General features: G+C 40.9%; 2 protein-coding genes and 4 non-coding genes across 9 annotated transcripts; 5 read left to right on the top strand and 1 right to left on the bottom strand.

The window, feature by feature from the left end:
* Window positions 1-177: 177 nt before the first annotated feature.
* LOC108139236 (ATP-binding cassette sub-family C member 4) lies at window positions 178-7635 on the bottom strand. Its single transcript, XM_017261903.2, has 8 exons — window positions 7445-7635; window positions 5104-5337; window positions 4856-4987; window positions 4615-4799; window positions 2726-4554; window positions 1782-2667; window positions 1017-1713; window positions 178-953 (listed from the first exon to the last, which is right to left on the bottom strand). Exons 2-8 carry the CDS (start codon window positions 5286-5288, stop codon window positions 647-649), a joined length of 4221 nt encoding a protein of 1406 aa, XP_017117392.1. The 5' UTR covers window positions 5289-5337; window positions 7445-7635; the 3' UTR covers window positions 178-646.
* Window positions 7636-13206: 5571 nt separating this feature from the next.
* LOC108139311 (extended synaptotagmin-2-B) lies at window positions 13207-21369 on the top strand. 4 transcript variants are annotated; one of them, XM_017262013.1, is made up of 11 exons: window positions 13207-13316; window positions 13836-13927; window positions 15488-15980; window positions 16260-16811; window positions 16949-17119; window positions 17680-17777; window positions 18921-18969; window positions 19028-19204; window positions 19266-19697; window positions 20260-20763; window positions 21032-21369. In XM_017262013.1, the coding sequence occupies exons 2-11, from the start codon at window positions 13923-13925 to the stop codon at window positions 21119-21121; spliced, it is 2571 nt and encodes an 856-aa protein (XP_017117502.1). In that variant the 5' UTR covers window positions 13207-13316; window positions 13836-13922; the 3' UTR covers window positions 21122-21369. The 4 variants fall into 4 exon arrangements, with proteins under 4 accessions (XP_017117502.1, XP_017117503.1, XP_017117505.1 ...); XM_017262014.1 differs by lacking the exon at window positions 17680-17777 and adding an exon at window positions 17341-17426; XM_017262016.1 differs by lacking the exon at window positions 13836-13927.
* Trnad-guc lies at window positions 19870-19941 on the top strand. The gene has a single exon. It is a non-coding gene; the product is annotated as a tRNA-Asp (tRNA).
* On the top strand, window positions 20886-20992 carry LOC121467635. Its single transcript, XR_005977710.1, has one exon. It is a non-coding gene; the product is annotated as a U6 spliceosomal RNA (small nuclear RNA).
* Window positions 21370-21553: 184 nt separating the features above from the next.
* Window positions 21554-21660, top strand: LOC121467634. The gene has a single exon (XR_005977709.1). It is a non-coding gene; the product is annotated as a U6 spliceosomal RNA (small nuclear RNA).
* Window positions 21661-22399: 739 nt separating this feature from the next.
* Window positions 22400-22506, top strand: LOC121467633. The gene has a single exon (XR_005977708.1). It is a non-coding gene; the product is annotated as a U6 spliceosomal RNA (small nuclear RNA).
* The last annotated feature ends 35 nt before the right edge of the window (window positions 22507-22541 follow it).

Raw genomic sequence — 22541 nt, 5'->3', positions numbered from 1 at the left:
TTTATATTTTAATAACTTTGCAATTATGTATCCAAAAAATGAACATCGAAACAATCGCTTCAATTTTGCTCAATATATATGGTAGATTTAAAATTGTATCCATTTATTTATACGAACATTTTTATATTTTAATAAACTCGGCGATTATTTATTCTATCTAGAGTTTCAAGTACTCACTTTTTCACTTGCAATAATATACAGAATATATTTGATGAACTAACTAATGAGTGGTTGGGTAAAGCATAAGCCACAGATCCATAAATGAAGGCAGTGTTCATTTCTAGTCTATAACCAGAAAGTAAGTATCTTCTTTGTCATGTTTTAAGTGGGATGTCTTTTCACTGAAGCTCTACAATAAAGATTTTATACAAATTTAACACACTGGTGTCCCTGGCAAAGATTATATCTAAGTACAATACGTATAAGGCAGCACATCTAGACTTTTCGTTTACAAACTTAACTGGACTAAGTACACGAAAACACGGATAACATAAAATGTGTGTGTGAAAGAAAATTCTTTTGGTACGGCTTTCGTTTTGGTCAAGGATCCATTCCTTCAGGGAGCCAAAAATGGCATCCTTAAGCCATTATAAGCACCAGCTTTTGGTAAATGCGGTTCCCGGTGGATGTTTTAGGTCGCCGATGCTCACTCCTGTGTGTCATCATCCTCGTCACGATCTCGCTGGTCCCGCTCCCTCTGCCTCCTTTTGTGACTATCACTGGCCGTCTTCTTCAGGGCTTCCGCCTCTCCGCCCGTGGCCTCGACCATTTGCCGCAGGTGTCCTTGTGACTTCTTAAGCAGTAGATAAGGTACATCGTACTCCACGGCCACGCCCGCATCCATCACGATAATCCGATCCGAATCCATGACGGTGTGCAATCGGTGGGCCACCGTGAGAACCGTGCACTGCTTGAACTTGACGCGAATGGTGCGTTGGATCAGAGCATCAGTTCTGTAAGATTATATGGATAAAAGATAAAACCAATGTAACGAAATAACTCTTAGATAAACTCACTGTGGATCCACATTGGCCGTGGCCTCGTCGAGCACCAGGACCTTGTTGTTTCGGAGAATTGCTCTGGCCAGGCAGAGCAACTGCCGCTGGCCCACGCTGAAATTGCTTCCCCTCTCCGTGACCATGTAGTCAAGGCCGGGAATGGCACCACGCAGCTCCACATCTTCCAAAGCGCTCCAGAGCTCAGCGTCCGTGTAGCGCTCGAAGGGATCCAGGTTGTAACGGATGGTGGCGGAAAACAGAACCGGATCCTGCGGTATAATCGAGATGCGGGTGCGCAGGATCTCCAACGAAATGGTGCCCGTCTCAATGCCGTCGATGAGTATGTCTCCCTCGATGTTTGCCAGCCGAAAGAGGGCACCAATCAGCGAGGACTTGCCAGCACCTGTGCGTCCAACAATGCCCACCTTCCAGCCCGCCTCGATGGTGAGATTGAGGCTCTTTAGCACCGGCGATCCATTTGGATCGTAGCGACAGCTCATGTTGCGGAACTCCACCTGACCACGAGTGGGCCATTGCTGGGGAGGGGTCTTCTCGCTCAACGCAGCTTCCTGCTCCAGTTCGGTGTATTGCAGGACACGCTCCACGCTGGTCATCTGCTGCAAGGACTCGGCCACCTGCCGCACACCATACTGCACCATTCCGGTCAGGATCATGGCCTGGGATATGGCCAAACCTACGTTGCCACTGTATGTTGCTGCAAAAGCATAAATAAACCAATGTATTTATCAATATTAAATTATCATCTATTTGCGACCAACTTACATTCATTGGAAACGATGAAGCTAAAGGTGACTGCAGTGAGGAAGACACAACTGACACAGTCCAGCCACAAGCCCAAAGCCGTGTTTACCGCCATGGTGAGCTGCCAAACGCTACTGTGCACATCCTGCAGCAAATCAAACTCCTTGGCCACCACATCCTGCAGGTGGCGGGACCGAATGATGGCCAGACCAGTGAGGGAAGCACTCAGATGGGAGAACACTGGACTGCGGCAGATGCCCTCCAAGCGCTTGAGATCCTGCGAGGGTCGCAGGTACAGCTTTAGGATGAGCACATCCACCACACCCACCACCAGCATGGCAGCCATCAGAACCGGGTTCACTATACTAATCACAATCAGTATGCCAAACATGACCAGGGCGATCTGTATGCAGTCCATCATGGCGCGCGGAAGCAACTCATCAATGGCGCCCATGTCCTTGGAGAAACGATTCAGGATCCTTCCGGAGGGAGTGGTGTCAAAGAATCTCATGGTGGCATGCAAAATGCAGGCGAACATTCGATCGTGCAGCACCTTGGAGGCATGCATGCAGATCTTGAAGAACAGAAATCCGCGAAACGTGGTCATGATAACCACGGCAATGATCAGAGCCCCGTAAATGTACATGCACTCGAAGGTAGTGAAACTGGTGGTCGCTCCCTGCGACCGCTGGTGTTCCTGCTGTGTCCAAATATTGGCAAAGAAATCCGAGCTGCTGCACACCACCTGGGACATCAGCATCACAAACACCATGAAACTGAAGCTCACGAGGGTGCTGCCCGCATGGAAGTACTCGTACCAAACGCGGGGTGATATACCACCGGAGGCTTGGGCCTCGGCCAGGTCGTCCTCATCCACCTCGTCGTCGTTTAGCTGCGAGCTGTCCAACTGAAGAAGGAAAGCGTTGATTAGGTCACAAAGGTGTTGTCGAGGATGCTTAACTCACCGACTTGCTGCCATGAATCGAACCGCTTTGCTTCTTTAGCTGCTGGTAACCATCTTTTACGCCATCTATGAAGGGTATGTCCTCGTCGTCGCTCTCCAATGATTGTCCACTGAGTGGGGATGATTGACGGCGACTGTTTTCCGCCTCCTCCTCATCCTTGGGTCGCTCGAGCAGCTTTGCGAAATCCAAATCACTGTTGATGAGCTCTTGGTAGGTGCCCTGCCTCAAAATCTTTCCCTGGTCCACGATCACAATAATATCGGCCTCGGACAGAAAGTGCACCTGGTGGGTGACCAGTATACGAGTGGCCTTCAGCTGGGCCAGTCGACCTCGGGGTCCAATAACCTCATCAAACAGATGTCTGCCCACGTGAGCATCCACGGCACTAAGCGGATCGTCCATTAAATAGATCGAGGCGGGTTTGTAAACCGCACGAGCCAAGCTAATGCGGGCTCGTTGACCTCCGGATAAGGATGCACCCCGTTCACCCACAACGGTTTTATCGCCATTGGGGAGCTGCTGGAAATCCGTGGAGAGGGCACAGCAACGGGTCACCTCCTGGTAGCGCTTTCGTTCGTACTCCTCGCCAAACAGGATATTATTCCGCACCGTTCCCGTAAAGAGCCAGGGTTCCTGGGCGGCATACGAAAGGTCTCCCTGGATCACTACACCGCCATCGATGACTGGAAGTTCGCCCAGCAGAAGCTGCAGGATTGAGCTCTTGCCAGCACCCACGGGTCCAATCACAGCGCACAGTTGACCCTTCTCAATCTGCAGATTAATGTTTTGCAGGGTCCTCTGGGGCTTCTCATTATCCCAACTGGCATTGATATCCTTGAGGGTTACGGCTCTAGAGTCCCCGCCATCCTGATCTCTTTTGTGGGTGAGTCCTTGAGTTCGTTCCTCGCGTCCCTCAAGCATAAGAAAATCCTGAATCCTGCGCAAAGAGACCAAGGCTTCAGCTCCGAAACTCACAGCAAGGGGATACCAAATGGCAGCCACCAATTGCAGGATGTTATAGTAACTGGCTGCGGAGAAGACAAAGTCGGCGGTAATGGTCTGACCCATGAGAGCAGCCGCTGCCAGGGTGATGTATAGGGTGGATCGCTCCGTAAACACCATGGTGCTGAGGTAGAAGCCTCGCAGGTAGGATGCATAGCGGATCTGCTGAATTTCGCGTCGTCGCGCTTCGGCCACCACCGCCTGGAAGGGTTTCTCCCAGGCGTACATCTTGATAACCTGAATGCCCTGCACCAGCTCATTCATGATGCCCACCCTCTCATCCGTTCGTTCCGCAATTCTCATCCGCAGCACTGAGGTTACCTTGCTCAAGGCCGTTTGCACGGGCACCGTTTTCAGCAGCAATCCAATCACTCCCACCAGAGCCGGAATGCCAATGTTCAGCCAAATCAAGTAGCACGTGAGCACCGCCTGTAGCGGCATAATCCAGATCCAATGCATGAATATGAAGCCATAGTCCAGGCGATTCACGTCGTTCGACAGCAGGTTGATAAGGTAACCAGCCGGCGTCTGACCCGCCGTTTTCATCGAGAGGCGTAGCGTTTTCCGGTAGATCAGTGAGCAGCAAGCGATTCGCATCCGGGCGCCCATCAGGCGTTGCCGCAGATCGACGTGGTGCAGCAGAAAGCAGCAGAAGAGCGTCGAGCTCACCAGGACGACACCCAGGCTATAGGTGTCGTTCCACACGTACTCGGCGGTCTGATCCAGGACACTGCGCACAAGAGTGGCATTGTGGTCCACTTCTTCAGATGCTGGCTGAATTGGCTCCTTCAGGGGATCTCCCTTGTCCAAAGAATTTGGCGAATAAACTGAAATAAGGAGCGAACTTAGTTGATGGAACTTATAGTGATTAAGTGATCTTGAAATACCATCCCCTGGTGATCCACTGGAGTGGGCTACAGCCTGACTCAGCACGTAGTTTCCAATTGAGCGTGCAGTTCGATTGAGGGAATCTGATATTGACAAATCGTTGATGGCAATGTTTTTGACTTCCGCAGCAGGAGCGATTTGAAACTGTATCAACAACTGAGCAAGAACAGCTGGAATCAAGGTCCTAGAAACAGAGGAGTGTTTACAGATAAGCTGGGTAGTATTACATTTCATACTCACTTGATCACTATGTAGATTAAGCAAATGAGGCCATTAATAATCGTCGGTCCCAGAAAGCAACGAAACAGAGCGTTTCTGAGGTGCGGCTTCTGTTTCTTGCGATGTGATCGTTCCAGTTCCTTAAACCACTGACTGAAAACATAATTGCAATTAATAAAATAATCGTAAACAGATTTGACAAATTACATGTCTATAGGCTAATCTCAATCGCTTAGTATTTTTAATCAAAAAAAAACAAGAATACTTACTCTTCTAAACGATCACCCAGCTGTTCGGAGCGATCATCTTTTAAACATTCCGTCAAGTCATCCGTATTCAGACCTCTTCGAGATCCTCGATACAATAGTGGTATGGCCCAGGCAAATATCAGTTGGGATATTATATTTGCATTCTGGCGCGGGTTTTTGCGCTTTGGCTTGGCACTACTATCCATGCTATCATATGGGAGTGTAGCTCCCTTCTATAACTGAGCCTTCGTCTACCTGCATTCGCAAACAAATTAAGACTCATGTTAAACATTGAAATCCTCCATATCATAGGCTTAATTAAAGATAAGAAGACGTGACCGCGTTTAAGTTATTTTTACCGTAAGCATTGGATATAAGACATTTAAGACCATTTGCTAGATGGCTCTGTGCATTTCAATTTGATGAGTATCTGTTGTAACGATTTTATTTATTTTTGTTTTAAAGGGAAGCATAAAAAACCTTAAAAACAAAAGTGCTTTAAATATAACCAATGAGTACCGTATTTTATCGCATTTCATTGCCCAAATGATATTGTTAAATGAATGGTTTTGCTAATGCATCATTGTGACTAGTCTAGCCAGAGCTACGTTCTTATCAGCGGAGACCTTGGCCAATAATAAGTAATCTTTATATTTTTACAATATTAAGAAAGTTTATCAATTCGGAATAAGAATCTTAGAATAAACCTATAGTTAGTGGATGTCTGATAAGGGATACGTGTGAGTAAAACCGATGAAAATGGAAAAATTTAAGACACTTAATTAATTTTTGACATAATTTACTGGAAGCAAACCAATTTTTAAGTAAAACTTCAAAACAAAAACTAGAACAGTAAAATTGCCAAGCGAATGAACAAACATTGTTTGTTTTTGCCCCAAATTTCCCCACGTACTATATATATTATATTATATTTAATTATGTTTTTATTACAAAACTTAAAAACCATGGATCGAACTTTGTTCAGAATAGACTGCACGAGGGTCATTCACACGATATCGGTCGTTAGCTTAATGCCAGGGTATATTTGCTTTGTCTGTAACTGATAGCGTACGACACAAGGAGAGTAAATCAAAACGCATTTTGGTGCCGCACACGACATTTGCACATTTTCGTATGACAATAATCATAATGTTTATTAATTGGCAAGCAAAAGTCCAGGGACCTTCTCAGATAAGCGAAACCGGCATTTTGGCACGTATTTTTTTATTAAGAACTTTCTTTGTTCGGAGGTTGTAAGCCAGACGTGAATATTATGACCCACTTATTTGCAGCGGAAATTTCACTTTCCGAATTAAAACTTTTCCAGCAAACTTACTTAAAGTAAAGTGATTGACCGAGAAATATTCCATGTTGCACAATGTGAAGTAATATCGAAACCACTTGCAAAGTAAATTTCCAACGCCCCTTAAACGCCTCACCCATTCTTAAATTAATAGATCTCAATTGTTTGGGCGCAGGCAATTTAATTACTGTGACGTCGCCAATGATTTTACGTAAAAAGATAAAAATGTTCGAGCTATACATCTTCGCGTTTTAATTAAGGCAATTAAAATTATTTACAAAGTTTTTAACTGATAAACATTATCTGTAAAAGCAAAAAATGGCCCACATTTTTTATCTACACAAGAACTTTTTTATCTCAGTCTATGCTTCAAATTATTTATTGTAATTATTTAAGCTAGACAGACATATTTAATGTGCTTTCAATTGTTTAAACAGGTTTTTGAGGCAACAACTGTGTCACCTTTTTCGACGTTTTACGTTTCATAAATTTTTCAAACGAAATCAAAATTTATAAACACGTTAAATAAACACAGACAGACCCACACCAACCCAAAGATAACTTCGGTGAATGCAAGTGTAGAAACGGATTGTAAAACAGTGATTAATTTATTTTTACCGGTACTGCTGTACACACACACACAAATTTTAACGAGAAGCGGTATCGGCGACCCCACGGGCAAACAAGTGGTTGCTGGTGGTCGGTCGTGGTAGCAAAGGTGATTTAAATGCGGCTGTTTGGTGGAAAACCGGCATTCCAATCGCCTTCCACTGCAGTTTTACATATGGAAAATAAACCACACTGGCATAATACATAGAATGGCAGACAATAATTTTAATAACGGTTAATGACGTAAATGCAAAGGGTGATTGCAGCAGACGCCGACATAACAGCACATTGTGCACCAAAACCACCGAAAACAAAGAGCCAAGTAGGCACACATACACAGAATCACACCAATGCATATATAATTGTACTATACGGCACTTTTTACGCGAATGTAATGGGCTCCAAATTTTTAAGTTCACCAAAGGAATTAATCAATTGATTGGCACTTACAGGCACCACCGAAGCATTAATTAGTTCCCGCTACTGTTGTCTATTATTGGTACCACTCGAAACGGTAGCGGCGAGCAGCACGTGCAGAAATAGTACGAATACTAGTGCAGAACGCCGACTTACGCACACTGACACAACGGACCAACGGACCGTATACGCAATACACGACTACCTTCTTCAAAAGTTCGGGAGCGAATGAGCAACCGTGGGGGAGTGAGCGTTAAAGCAATGCGTGAATCGAATCTCATTTGCCGCGAGAGGAAAAGAGAGGCGACTAGGCATCGAGAGAGAAAAAGCCCCTCTCCTACACTATACTACGAGAACTTAAAAACCAAACATATTTACAGTACTTTAAAAGGAGTTCATTGGAATTATTCCTTTTGTTGAATTCAAAGTTTATAACAAAATTTGTGTTATTTATTAAATTGTAAGAACTTTATTGACTTTCGAATTAATTAATAAAAATTGTCCATTGCAATACTTTGTTTAAGTGAGTAAATCCTTCAATAATTTATTAATTTGTTATTTTTTTTTCGAAGCGTTTAAATGACATGAAGACGACTAATAGAACCCAGCTTAGCTAAGTTAGAATCAACAAAAGTCAGTTTAAACACCCTCAAATTGGGGAATAAAAAACTGTGAGAGAGAGAAGGGGAAGAGAGCCAAAGCTTCAAAAATGCAAGTTAAAAATACAAGCTTTCTACATGTCTTGTATAAACGTGTAAAATATAAGTTCATAGACCAATTAATTTAATTAAAAAACTGTTCATTTAAAAATATATTAATTAAATGTGGTTATGGTTTTTAGGCAGAATAAATTTACATTCCACCAAGTTTTTGTTATATAATCAGATTTTTTTCAGCTGCACAGCACTCATTTGTGCATACACATTAAGGACACACCCCCCCACAACCTCCTGTCAATTTGTGTAAACACACACGGCAACAGTTGTTCTATTTTGGCGCCAAAAATAGCTGAGAACGTAAACAAAAGCCTGTCTACTGTGCTCCATGCAAAAGCTCTCTCTTGCACTCAATAGCGCTCTCGAAAAGCGTGCTACAGGATGTAGGTCAACCACTGCGTATGAGTGTTACTTCGAAGGCAATAGAATTTTGCTTTCAGTTACCACACTTTTAGTTGTGCGACTCACGTACAACGGGACACTTCATACGGATAATGTGAAAACCCAATCGCATGTTTTTCCAAAGTGCTGTGAAGAAAATTCGCGCGCGACTTTTCCGAATCAATACACCGACCTGAGTGCCGGGCCAAAGAATTCCGCAATAAAAGAAAGTAAGCGGATATACAAAGAGGACGAACAATTAAATTTTATTTTTGGAAACCCATTGACATTGCTGACAAAAAGGCAAGTGACTCTCAAACTACGCAAAGGCAAAAATTCTAAGGAGGTGATAGTAACGGACAAAAAGGAAATTTACTTTTGGATTTAAATAAAATTAAACTTATATTTAAAATACAAATTTTAAAAACAATAACAAAAAAATCATAAAAAATATGTCATTTAATTTTTTGAACTAAAGTTTTGCGGCACTGTATTTTTTTTGTGTGTGGCATTACAAATGCAAAAGTCCTAAGTGGCGACTTCCAAAAGTCCACCTGCGAAAAGGTTTGGCTCTTATCGCGACTCTAGAGACTCTCCCATCGGTTCCATTCAACTTGAAGCATGTAAATTACTCATACGGCACGTTGTCCCAGGCAAATTTGCAAAAAAAAGTATAAAACGCAGTGTCAAGTGACAGAAAGAGCTGTCAGAGGTGAAGAAGGGGCTGGCAAAGCTGACTTGGTGGGCATTTGAAATATTTATGAAAGCCAGCACGTTTCCATGAAGCCTTCAACTTTTTTTCTCATCCGTTGTTGTTGTTCTTGTTAATCCTATACTTTTCGGTGGCAGCCTTTCGCACTCGACATCAAGGGTAATTAAAATGTGGACACATTAAGGCGGCTCTGGGTCCTGTGGTTGTGGTTAGCCACTCGCAAACGCACACACATTTACTATAAAAGAGACCTTGCAGCTGGTGACGAGTTAGGCGAAAGAAAAAATTTAGGATTTTCGTTTAGGTTAAGTTTCTCCCGCAAAGTGGAACGTTTTATATGCTCCGGGGAACGGGGTTGTCGTGTTTTAGTTGAATTTTCCTCGGTTTTATCCTGCCCGTATAATACAACAAATATTTTAATTAGAAAGATAGATTAACACTGCATGTTTAATGTAAACGTGCGGTATTATTCTCCTACCCGTATGCTAAAGGAAATGTTTAATTAGAAAGATAGTTTGGTTGCCACACAGACATTTTACTGACGTTGTTTTATAAATGTACTAACATTTCTTACATTACATTGAGAAAATGTTTATAAGGTAATAAAATGACCAAACTGTACTGATGGCCAAATTATACCAACTGAACAATAAAAAGCGATCTAGAAATCGTTCACAACACTAGATTTTATGAGCCATGAATAACGAATTCTTAAGCTGAAGTAGTATTTTTAAAAGAAGTTGCCCACAGCAAGTTTTCCTAAAAAGAATCCTTGACATTGTATCCTTTGACCCAACTAAGCCTCATTAATAATCGGCTCCCTTTTCTGGCTTCCTTTGTTTTTCTTTTTATTGCCTCAATCAACGATTTCCGTGCGTGTTTCTTCACTTTGGTGTAGGAGCTGTCGGCATTTCAGGCCAACAAAAAATAGAAACAAACTTGTGTATAATTCATAAGGCGAAGCATTCCAATTGTACTTAGATGCCCAGTTGTGGTCAGTACTGTTAATGTCAGCGTTGGCTTCGGCTGATATTAAAGCCCAATAATGGATTTGGATTATGGGGAAAAACACAAGGTCCGGAACATGCTTTGAATTGAGGATAATTCAATGGACGAAAGTTGGGTGGCGAAACTTTCATTTGCAGAAAAGTGCGGTGGCCTGGCTCTCATGTCGGTTGTTTTATGTGTATCCCCGAGGCCGCTTTACGTTAACATCATCTGCATATAACAACTCGGCTAAAGGTCTTTTTCGGCTAACCAAACGTAGTCAAAAGAAAAGTTTGACATGCCAGGCGAAAATACGCTTTAAGGCCTTCTTGGAAGTCCCACACATTCGGCTTTGTGGATAAAGTTACCTGAATAGTAGGAAAGGCTAAAAAGCGTTCGTCCGAGTTACACACGAATGATTAGAGTGTTTGCTGAAAATCTTTTAAAAGCACTGCATATTAAACAACTATGTTAAAGCAAGTTTAAATTGAGTGTTTCTGATTGAATTACCATCTGTGGAAACCTTGAATTCCCCCTTGACTCTAATTCAATACTGACCTCATTTAATGTTTGCGTCAATGTATCAAAGACATTTGTCTGTAATCAATGTTGCTTCCGATACACAGATGAAAAACTACATCTGAGAACCTAAAAATGTGTTCAAAACTATGCAAATTATTGCAACTTGAAAATGAAATGGATAAAATATGAAAAAACTAAAGGAAATCCAAATTTTGTAAAACATTTTGTCCCGTGTGCTTATGTCCGACTGACCTGCTTCATTTCAAAGCTACCTTCAGTGGCCAGGTTTCCCCGGTTTCCCTCGTTTTGGTCGACTGAAGCCGCTCCATAAATCAAAGGCGATGTGACGCAATTTTCTTGCAATCGACAGCGATGCTACACGAAAGCTAAAAAGAATATTTCCAATTTGTTTACATTGTTCGCTCAATAAAGTCAAGGCGCTGTCATCGTGTGACCTCGATTACCTTCCGAGAATTGTCACAATTTAGCTTTGAATTAAGTTTTATGGCACGTTGCTGAGGGAAAGTTGTATTACCAGTCCGCCAAAATATCTGCCACGCCCCCACAAGTGGGTTCAGAGTTGAAAAACCTCAAAGGAACCTACCCAAGTTTGAGGAAAATCAAAGAAAGTAGCATAAAATATTAAAGAGGCAATTAAACGAATACACGTGTGTATGAATGTTTCTTTACTCAAAAGGATGCAGGATGTGCCTGGCAAATTCACAAAATTTCCCTAAGGCTCCATTGTGTCATTAATCCAGAAATACGTATGTGTGTTGCACCGGAAAGGAGAAACTAACTTCCGTTGATTCTTACTTGAATAACAATTACACAGCGAACATTTATCTCTTATAAAAAGAACTACCTGTTTTTAAATGTGTTTATTATGTATTTGACCTTTCAAGGGCTCTGATATAGTTATTTTTTTAGCCAATTTCAACATCATTTTATAACATTCATAATTTTAAATCAATAATTATAGCGCATTAAATGGGTTTAAATATTATGTTGCTTTTCAAGTGGAAGCTAATAAATTGGAGGGTGGAAAAGCAAAAGGATATTTTTAAATCCAATGAATCCAAGCAATGTGCCTCTGGCAGGAGATATTTTTGTCCCAGAAATTGGCAGAATTTTGCGGGTATATTTTCTCTGTGTCAGGACAGGACACGGGGATCCACATCCGGCATCCGCTGGCTCCATTTGACTGCAGGCTGCCCGCGTCCTTCAGCAGAGTTCTTCTGCTTCCCTGCATGTCCTGCAGCCAGACAATGTGTGCATCGGTGTGCGTGCGAGCGTGTGAGTGGTGGATGGATGTGTGTAGTTGAGTGTTGAAGGCCATGTTCAAGTACGTCCTTTTTCCCGGACAGACTTTGTTTGCTTTTGCCTTGCGCTTTTTCGTGGTTCAGTTCAGTTCCGCCGACACTCCCTCTCGCTTTTGTTTACCTTTTCGATTTCACATCGAACCATTAAAAATGCATATGCCATGATTATTACACAAACGCCATGTGTTCCGCAAGCCATTTGATATTTATGAAAAACAGAGCGAGATCGTACAAACATCCGAGCAAACAAAAAAATGCCGCTTAATCCTTATTCACGGCTGCACACTTCCCAGGGTTTATTACGCCCGTGTGCGTCATTCGCAGTGCCTCCCAAACTGTGGCGCTAATTACTCAACACAGCATAGATTTTATCTCATTTGCAAGTGAGTCAGCCAGAAAAAGCAGGCGGCTAACAGCAACAATTACCCCTTGACCCAGGACCAAGGACAATCAATCCAATTACACTGAGCAACAAATGAGAGCAGGTAGGAAATTATCGAAAACAAAATAAATCTTTTTAAAAGTTGTTTGTAAAATGTCATTACTTTCGTAACTTAAAAAAAAGAAAGGTATATAGAGCATACAAGTTTGTCTACCACTATTTTTTACAAGAAGAAAGTAGCAAACAAATTTAAATTAAAATAAATAGCTAATTTAATCGTATCTTTAGAGAACACACAATCAAAAGTTTCTAAAGAGCTCAAAGGTAGGCAAAACTTGTCGACTACTCATTTCATTTATCATTGTGACCAAGAAATTAGAGAATGTTTTGCAGTCCCTTTGTACAAATTATTTCATAATTAATCATTATGGTTGTCAATCCATTACAACTGCAGCCAAACTTTGGTTAGGCTTCGACTGAACAAAAGCAAGTAATCCTCACGCCCTGATACTGTGCTCTAGTTGCTCATTAATATTCAAATTAATTGCCGAACAAAGAGGTCCTTCTGTAAGCTCAACCTTGCTGTCTAGTGCCTTCGTCCAGGACCCTCTGATGGCGCCAAGAATCCCGCAGTGCTGCTGATTTGACGGCTGCTGCGTCAACATAGCTTCCACTCAAAATTGGAGCTTTGACTCAAAGCCCCCGACTCGCGAGACTTCTTCTAGTGGCTGATGCTCCGCGAATTGAATTCAATTCAATTTAGTTCCGAAACGCCGCTCACAATGAAAAGTCGCTGAATTCGCTCCGTTCGTTATAGAAATTTGAAAAAAACAGAGGCAAAGTGAAGTAATCAGGTCTATAAAGAATTTGTTTCGTACTCTCGGTGCGTATAATCACTTTATTATGCCTGGTTTGATGTGTAATCGGAATCCGGTTGTGTTTTTGAAAAACCCATTTGTTTACTGCGGAAAATAGAACTTGATAAAAATATACAAAAAACATTCTCGACGCCCTGAGCTATATTCGCCCCTCAATATATATGCAAATACGTATTTAGTTGGCTTTCTGTTCGGTGTGGTTTTTGTGTGTGAATATTAAATGAAAGGAATTTTAGCTCAGACAAGCTATCTAAATATGTACAGATAAATGCATAATTTTAAAATAATTGCAAAAGCTGCAAATGTGTTCAAAAACCGTTTGTGCTATAAGAGCAAACGCAGAAATTCAAAGATTCAAAATAAAAAATGTTGGACTATTTATAGCAAAGTAAAAAGCCGAAAAGGCTTTTATATATAAAATGCAAATGAAAAGACATAAATAAGAACTGGAAGTGACTTTTAATTTAGCCATAAAACCATCTCGATAGCTGCACTTTTAATTGAGCACCAACTCTTTATTTCAGATGCACACATATTTCTCCCAACACCAAACATCATAAATAACCTACACTCTGCATATACACACCACAAGTGAGACCAGAACTTAAACGATGAGGTGATGCAACAATTAATTTATTTATTTACCATTTATTTAAGCACATTTACATGATACAAAAGACATGAGGCACTCAAGTATTCCGCACATATAAAGTAACAACATATCGTGACTACGTCATCGCCCCGAAACCTGAACAGCAAAAAAAAATTCAAGAATTTGAGCAAAACAAAAATAAAAACCGTGTTCAGTTCAAGTTCTTGGCAATGGGAAGTCTACCCATCTTTTTGAAGGCAGCCAAGCTTTGGCAGCCAGTCTAGAATTAAGACCCTCTCTCGTATTCGGGTTTTACGCTTACTCTCCTCCCATATACACGATACTTTATATATATATGTATATTTTGGATGCCTTTTGGGGCAGAAGGTCGGTGGCGATTCAACAGGTGCCCAGCAGCTCCGAACGGAACAGAATGTAGCAATTCCCCAGCAGTTAAAGTTGAATTAGCAAACTCGTAACCGGAGAGGGCCACCCTGCTTGTCAGCGAGCAAATCCCCTCTTTTTGCCACTTCAAGAATTCAGCTTAGTGAAAATTTTTGGTCTCCTTTGTTGTAAACAGCAAACAAAGCGTAAAACGCTGAGGTTGTAAATCTCTTGAAAAGTTTGGTTTGGCCGATTATTCAAGTCAAGGTTACACATAAAATTTGTATGTGCTGCTAAAAGAAAATTACGGCTATATTATAATGAGTCCCCAAAGCCACCGCATAAAATAGAATGAAAGGTAAACAATGAGAAATGTTCTGGGAAATTTGAATAAAGTCAACAGCTGCTAAGCGTTGAATAATTAAAAGAGACGGAAAAATACAAGAAAAGTTCATTGAAAATGAAGAATACACTTGGAATACTGAAAATTTAGGAACTATATAATTTAGCAGGAATTCGTTAATATAACAAGTCAATTCACCATCAAGCATTACAAAGTTGTGAAGTTAAACTTAAATTTTAATTTTGTGTGTATAAAAAAGGGACAATATATTGTTTAGCTAAGTAGGCTGGGATTCTTTCTTGAATTTGTAAGAAAAAAGAAAACAATGCGAAAGACAAAAACTACAAAAGTTCTCTTTAATCAACTTAAACCAGGTCACTTGATACTCTAATGCTTTCTTATGTGTAATACAAACTTGGCAAACAAGTTGAGCTACCCTTGATGGAAATGAAAGCTATTTTGTGTATCCACTCAACAGGTAACTCGGTGGGTGGTGAGCGCCACCAGAAAACTCGCAAAACGGTGTCAATTTACCCCACCCACTTGTCGTATGAGCAATGCGAGACTCTATTAAAGAAATGAAAAATTAAGCTACGTAAATAAACAAAGTGTTCGTAAACGTTTGTAGGTATATTGTATATTATGGAGAGTATATGGAGTGTAGAGAGGCAGCGAGGCATTCCAAGATCACATTGCTAGCTAATAGCACAATATAGTATGACATCATCATTATCATGAGCATTGAGTTTGACGCCGGCATCTTAGCCGGCAAACGCTAATGAGTCAGCTGCTGTGAGCTTTACAATCGGAAATATCTGGTAGAGATGCTCATAATCGTGTTCGTTCATCTTTTGCAGCGATAGCAGCCCGTCGGTGCCCTTGGCGGAGTTCATAAACCCACCCGATCCCACTGCGGACGAACCCTTTGTGCCCCTGGTGGAGCCCAAAAAGATGAGCGAAAGCCCAGTGGTGGCGCCTGCTTCGCCTGCCACGCCCACCGGCAACGGCACGCCCACCCAGGCGGCAAATGGCAACTCAACGGTGGTGGCCACAAAACCTGCCGGCGATGATAACAGCATTTTCTCCGTCTTCTACACGCTGGGCAAGAAGGTGGCCATCGTTGGTTCAATCTATCTGGTCGGCTACATGGGCTGGTCGGTGGCCTGGCTGATAGCTCCGGTCATCCTCTCGGTGGCCCGTGACCAATTGGCCAAGACCTCGGAGAAGAAGCGCGACATCGCCAAGGCCTCGGCCACGGCCTCCGAAAAGGATGTGATCCTGGCCAGAATCGACGAGCTGCCCGCCTGGGTATACTTCCCCGACGTGGAGCGATGCGAGTGGCTGAATAAGGTATGATTTTCAATAATTTAATCAAAAATAAAAACTAATACTTTAAATACTTAAAATTATATAATAACATATTAAGTAAATAAAGCTAATAAAATAATAATTTGATAAAAATGCTTTTGATGAAATACAGGAAGGAGAGTTTTCGTTTTTGAGTAAACACCTTGCACTATTTAGCTTGAATTTTAAAATCACTAATAATTTAAGGAATCCAAATATTACATTCGTTACTTAGATTAAGAATTACATAATGCTACAACCGATTTTATATTCTATTTGCAGATACTGAAGCAAGTGTGGCCGAATGCCAATCACTTTGCTCGCACTTTGGTGAAGGAAACAATTGAACCCAATGTGGCACTGGCCCTGGCTAACTACAAGATGAATGGATTCCGGTTCGATCGGATAATTCTGGGCACCATTCCACCTCGCATTGGAGGTGTGAAAATCTACGACAAGAATGTGGATCGCAATGAGATCATCATGGATCTGGATCTGTTTTATGCCAGCGATTGCGACATCAATTTCTATTTGGGTGGTATGAAGGGTGGTATCAAGGACTTCCAGATCCATGGTTGGGTGCGAGTTGTGATGAAGCCTTTGATCCGATCGATGCCTCTGGTTGGTGGACTGCAGATTTTCTTCCTAAACAATCCGAATATCGACTTCAATTTGGTGGGAGTGATCGATTTCATGGACATGCCGGGACTGAGCGATTTACTAAGAAGGATCATTGTGGAGCAGATTGGCAATGTGATGGTGTTGCCCAATAAACTGCCCATTTCACTTAGCGAAGAAGTTTCGGCGGTGGCTTTGAAGATGCCCGAACCAGAGGTGGGTTAAGAATAATATACATTTTGCACATAAGGATAAGGATAATAACGCTAAAGTGATCACAATTTAAGGATAATCTATTTATAAAAGATTTTTGAGTAGTTGATAATAATGAATACAAAATAATTATATTTAAGGGCATCTTGCGCATTCACGTGGTTGAGGCCAAGGATCTGATGAAGAAGGACATTAGTGTGCTGGGCAAGGGCAAGTCCGATCCGTATGCCATCATCAATGTGGGCGCCCAGGAGTTCAAGACCCAGATTATAGACAACAATGTGAATCCCAAGTGGGACTACTGGTGTGAGGTACGTATTCTCTGGGAGATTCCCTCGAGGATCCAGAGATCCCATGAGCTTGATGCGTTGCTTTTTGTAGTCTGCTGATGTTGTCGATCGATTGCTGCATGATACAATTCAACACAAGTCCACCGATTCTTGCATAGTTTGTTGTTTTGCCTCTCTGTTATTTCCATTTTGATTTTCCATTCTTTTATCACTCGATTACGTTGTTTGGCGCCTAAATGCAGGCAACTGTTTTTATTGAAATGGGTCAATTTGTCGAGATTCAATTGAAGGACTCTGATGATTCCAAGAAAGACGAGAACCTGGGCAGGTAAGCAACATTTTCATTTTTCTTTTTTTGAGTTAGCACACCAACACCCAACTGCACCCCTTTGAAACCCCAGTGAGTAATGTTTGTTGATTGAATTGAGAGCTCTTTTTGCATGACGCCGCCCAAACTGAGAATTGACAGGCTATATTCCCTGCTTTTTTCGCTTTCCGTTTCGTTTCGCTCTGCTCTATGGATTAAATACTCTTTTCTCTACTTTCTACCACCCGAAACACTCACACATTTGTTTTTCTAGGCGTGTATTTTTACCACCATAGGCCACTATATTGGGTTTTCTTTGTGGGACTATGATCAGACAATGCCAGGTGTACAGAGCGATGATGTATTGGGCAGGTTGTATTGCCGCATGAAACTGCATTCACAATTCGTTTGTTTGTTCTCTCTTGGTTTTTCGTGTTTCTTGATTTTTATTTACCTTCTGAATACGTTTACTAACAAGCACTGAGAAAACATAGCAACGTGATGAAATATAAGCCAATGAAAAAGTAATTTGGAAATTCAGATGACCTAAATAACTTGGTTGGAATATAAATTGTTTGAAATATAACATTTTGGAACTTATATGCTAAACCTTAAAGACAACCGTAAATTTTGTATATTAACATAATTTACCAATCACTAAAAATATAACAAATCTTCGTAGATATTTTACTCAAAAAACGAAAACATACCTTTAAAAAACTCTTTGCTGGTATATTAATATCATAATTTATTGGAATTTAAGTTATTTTTAATGTATTAGGAATATATTTGACCTTAAAACTGATATTTGGTAGTTATTTGTTGTGGTGTAAATAAAACTACATTCCTTGTTTATCAATCTGCAATCGATCTAAAATATAGCACTTAAATAAGAGTACTAAAGATAGTCTCATCACTTTTGCAAAACCGACTAAGTAGACACTAATTGACTTGAATGAACAAATTTGCATGCCCTTTGACACTTGTTTTTGACCCACAAGCAGAGGCTGGAGCACTTTGAACCACAGACACACATTAAAGCCAGAACCACCAGCATGCCAATGACCAATTTCTGTAGTTAAATTGGACCATGTAAATAACTCCCGTTGAGACTATAGTTTATGTAGATTTTGCGCCAAAACTAACAATTAATAATACGAAAATGTCTTTTACCCTGCTTTTGGTTCGAACGATGAATGGAGCAGGCTGTGGTCGAGGTCTCGCAGCATGCCATACTCGTGCTCAGACTTTTTGACTGGGACCGCACTAGTGATGACGAGTCGCTCGGCAGGTTAGGCAACCATCTATTGATTGATTGATTGAACACGAACGAGCACCCACTACAAAAGATGTGACACACTTACATCCCAAGAACTTAGAACAAGATACCCAAACCAGTTTGATTTTAAAGGGGTTCCGCTTACATTTGAACAGTTTTTTTTTATCGTTTGATTTTAATTGATTTAAATTTTATGTTTCCATAAACTAATTCCTTATTTTACCTACCCAAAATAGAGCCAGCATCGACATTGCCAGTGTTATCAAGAAAGGCGTTGTGGATAGTGTAAGTAAAGCGAGATTTTCCGTCTATATCCTAGTAGCTCCTTTGATTTATCACACAGTGGCTAACCTTGGAAGATGCCAAGCACGGACTGCTTCATGTCCGTCTGCAGTGGTATAAACTCACTGCCAATCCCAATGATCTTCAGCAGATGCTTCTGGAAACTCAACTACTACGTGTGACCACCATGAGCTCGGCGGTTCTCAGCGTTTTTATCGATTCTGCCCGGCATTTAAAAGTGGGTTTCTCAATAATTTATTATTGTATTATATTTATTAAAATTAAATCTCCACCAACAGCAAGCTCGGTCCAGCTCAAAGCCCGACCCTTATCTGGTGTGCAGTGTTAACAAACAGAAACAGCAGACTGCCATGATAATGCGGGATGATTCTCCCGTTTGGGAGCAGGGCTTCACCTTTCTGGTCAACAATCCCGATAACGAGAGCCTGATCATTAAGATCTACGACCAGAAGACCGGAAACGATATCGGTCAATACACCTACTCCCTGAGCACTCTGCTCAAACAGTTCAACATGGAGGTGATCCAGCAACCCTTCCAGCTGCAAAAATCTGGTCCGGAATCGAAGCTCTTTATGTCGCTCTCATTGCGGATACTGCAGCCGGGTGAAATTGACAAGGAATCGGATGCTTTGGAACAGGTGGCGGCCCTCACGCGCAGCAGTTCTGTTAAAACGCCAGATGTGGCTGCTGTGGCACCGCCAGCATTTAAGGTATGTCAATTCATCCATATCTTAATTGACCCTTACTAAAGTGCTGCCTTAAATTTTGATAATATTGAGCCAGCATTTATAGGTTTTAAAAATAAATAACCCTATATCTTAGACCTCTTAAAGGTAAATAGTTCGTTGCCATCGAATCAATTTAGCTCGTTTTTTTTCAACGTCCTCGATAGTATAGTGGTTAGTATCCCCGCCTGTCACGCGGGAGACCGGGGTTCAATTCCCCGTCGGGGAGAATCGATGATTCTTATTTTTGTTTTCATTTTTATTTGGTTTTATCTTTTTTTTAATATAAAGATTTTCTTTAATACATTATTTAATCTAATCATTTAATTAATGCATATATTTTTAAGATTTAAAATACTTTTCAATACAACAAACCACAACAATATCATATTAAATAAAATAAAATAATAAATATATATTAGTTGTATCCATAAAGTATAATGGTAAAAATATTTAGGTCAAAATACAAAAAGAAGTACATATAAAACCAATGATAAATTTGTTAAGTTGCAATTATTTTATATTGTATTTATTTATTTTACTCCAGGAATCCCAGGTAACCAGCAAGCGTTTGTCCGCCGAATCGCCCATCAGTGAGGAGGATTCTGTGGTGGTTACAAAAGTCTCCCCTGCCATGTCGCAGTCTACCTCCAGCGAAAAGCCCATCAGCGAACTGGCCGCCTCCGTGCTTACCCATCGCTTCCCGGATTCCACATCGTCTCCTGGTGAACACGGCCTGGGACGGATGCAGCTGTCGATCCGCTACAGCGCCCAGCGCCAGAAACTGGACGTGACCATACACAAGATCCAGAAGATTCCGTTGCGCGATCCCACCAACATCCCCGATCCGTATGTGAAGCTCTACCTGCTGCCGGGCCGCAGTAAGGAGTCGAAACGGAAGACTGGCGTGATCAAGGACAACTGCAATCCAGTTTACGATGCCTCCTTTGAGTACCTGATTTCCATAGCCGAGCTCAGGCAGACGGAACTCGAGGTGACGGTGTGCACTCAAAAGGGATTTTTATCCGGCGGCAGTCCCATCATTGGCATGGTAAGCACCCAAAAGCAACCCCTAACATTGAGAGTCCCGAAGGATTCTCGCATTGCTGTAATTCCCAAGTCCTTGTTCTGCATGGCCTGCATATAAATAGGAAAGGTACTCGGTTGAACTTCGTTCTTGCTTCGGCAGAACATATACTAAAATTGGAACGATACAGAGAAGATTAGCATGGCCCCTGCGCAAGGATGACACGCAAAATCGTGAAGCGTTCCACATTTTTTTGCTGCCTTAACATTCGTTTTATTTTATTTACTTTCAGCTGAAATTACCTCTAGATGATCCCGAGATTACCACACCAGCTGGCTTGAATTCTTGGTTCGACTTGCAGCCTGAAATACGGCACGATTAGGATATCCGAGGTCGAACGAATGCCGAGTCTCATTACAGCACAATCAACTCAAGAACAACTTAACACTTTTTTACCAATCGCACTTAAAGCCTTTTGTATTTGTTATGTGTATTGTATACTTCATTTGGAATAGGCTTGGTTGGTCTCAGTTGCCCTTAACCAAAACCAAGCAAAACTCTCTTAGTCGTGCCTCTATATTTAAAACTATCAATTTATTGTAGTCAAATAAAACAAACTGTGTTTTCAAATAAAAAATACTTTTTTGGTTTTTATTTAATTAGTATATCAAAGATTAAATATTTGTTGTTCTGAATACTTTATTCGAACCGCTTAAATTCAAGTCGGCTTTAAGCCGCGTACCCATTGTTAAAATTCTCAACTACGTTTTCTTTAAATCCGTTGTATAAATATGTAGTTTTTCAACCCTACTTTGTTCTTGCTTCGGCAGAACATATACTAAAATTGGAACGATACAGAGAAGATTAGCATGGCCCCTGCGCAAGGATGACACGCAAAATCGTGAAGCGTTCCACATTTTTTTGTATGGGTCTTTTACATTTACTTTCCATAAATATTTTAGGCAGAGGGTATCTCGCAATACCATTAACTATATTTTAATATTTATTTAATAGTTTGTGGGTTCGAAAAAGTTCAAAATTATTTTGTAATGCGTATAAACATTTAAGACATTATCGCAAATCACGAACGTTCATCAACTTGGCGTTGTTTGTAATCATATTAAACCATTTTTTCCAGTACAAAAATAATTTGAAATGGTTTTGTATACTCGACAATGTATCCTTAATGCAAATTTTATAGAATATTTCAAGCAGATATCTCGCAGATTCATAATTTTAAAATAAATTTGCTTGATATATTTATTTGTTAGCAATTGACTGTGAAAAGTGTTTAAAGAGCGCTAATTGTTTTCTTCTATTGAAATCTTTATTTCTTAATTTTTTAAACTGATAATTAATTAATGTTTTCAGTTCAAAAAACAATAGGTTTTACAAAAATTAGGCAAATACAAATTAAATTAAAAACTGCCTTAAATATTCCTCTCATTATACTTTCTATCTTTAATTTATTTGCGAATTCTACAATTATTTGACATTTGATGTATAAAAAAAAATAGAGCGCCATCTAGTTTAGTTAAATAGCGAAACTTTTGAAATACCACCGCAAGGGGGCGCTAGCAAGGTATATAGATTTTTATAATTCTCAAGTTCGTTTTCATTGATATGTTCGTATATATAGGCGCTTTTTCGTTTGAACTTCGTTCTTGCTTCGGCAGAACATATACTAAAATTGGAACGATACAGAGAAGATTAGCATGGCCCCTGCGCAAGGATGACACGCAAAATCGTGAAGCGTTCCACATTTTTTTGCACACCTTTGGAAGAAAAATTAACTGAAGACA

Source organism: Drosophila elegans, unplaced genomic scaffold (genome assembly GCF_018152505.1).
Source record: "Drosophila elegans isolate 14027-0461.03 unplaced genomic scaffold, ASM1815250v1 contig_476, whole genome shotgun sequence".
In the NCBI taxonomy this organism is placed as follows: Eukaryota; Metazoa; Arthropoda; class Insecta; order Diptera; family Drosophilidae; genus Drosophila; species Drosophila elegans.
Note: the sequence above shows the minus strand (reverse complement) of the source record. Positions and strands in the feature narration are given on the sequence as shown.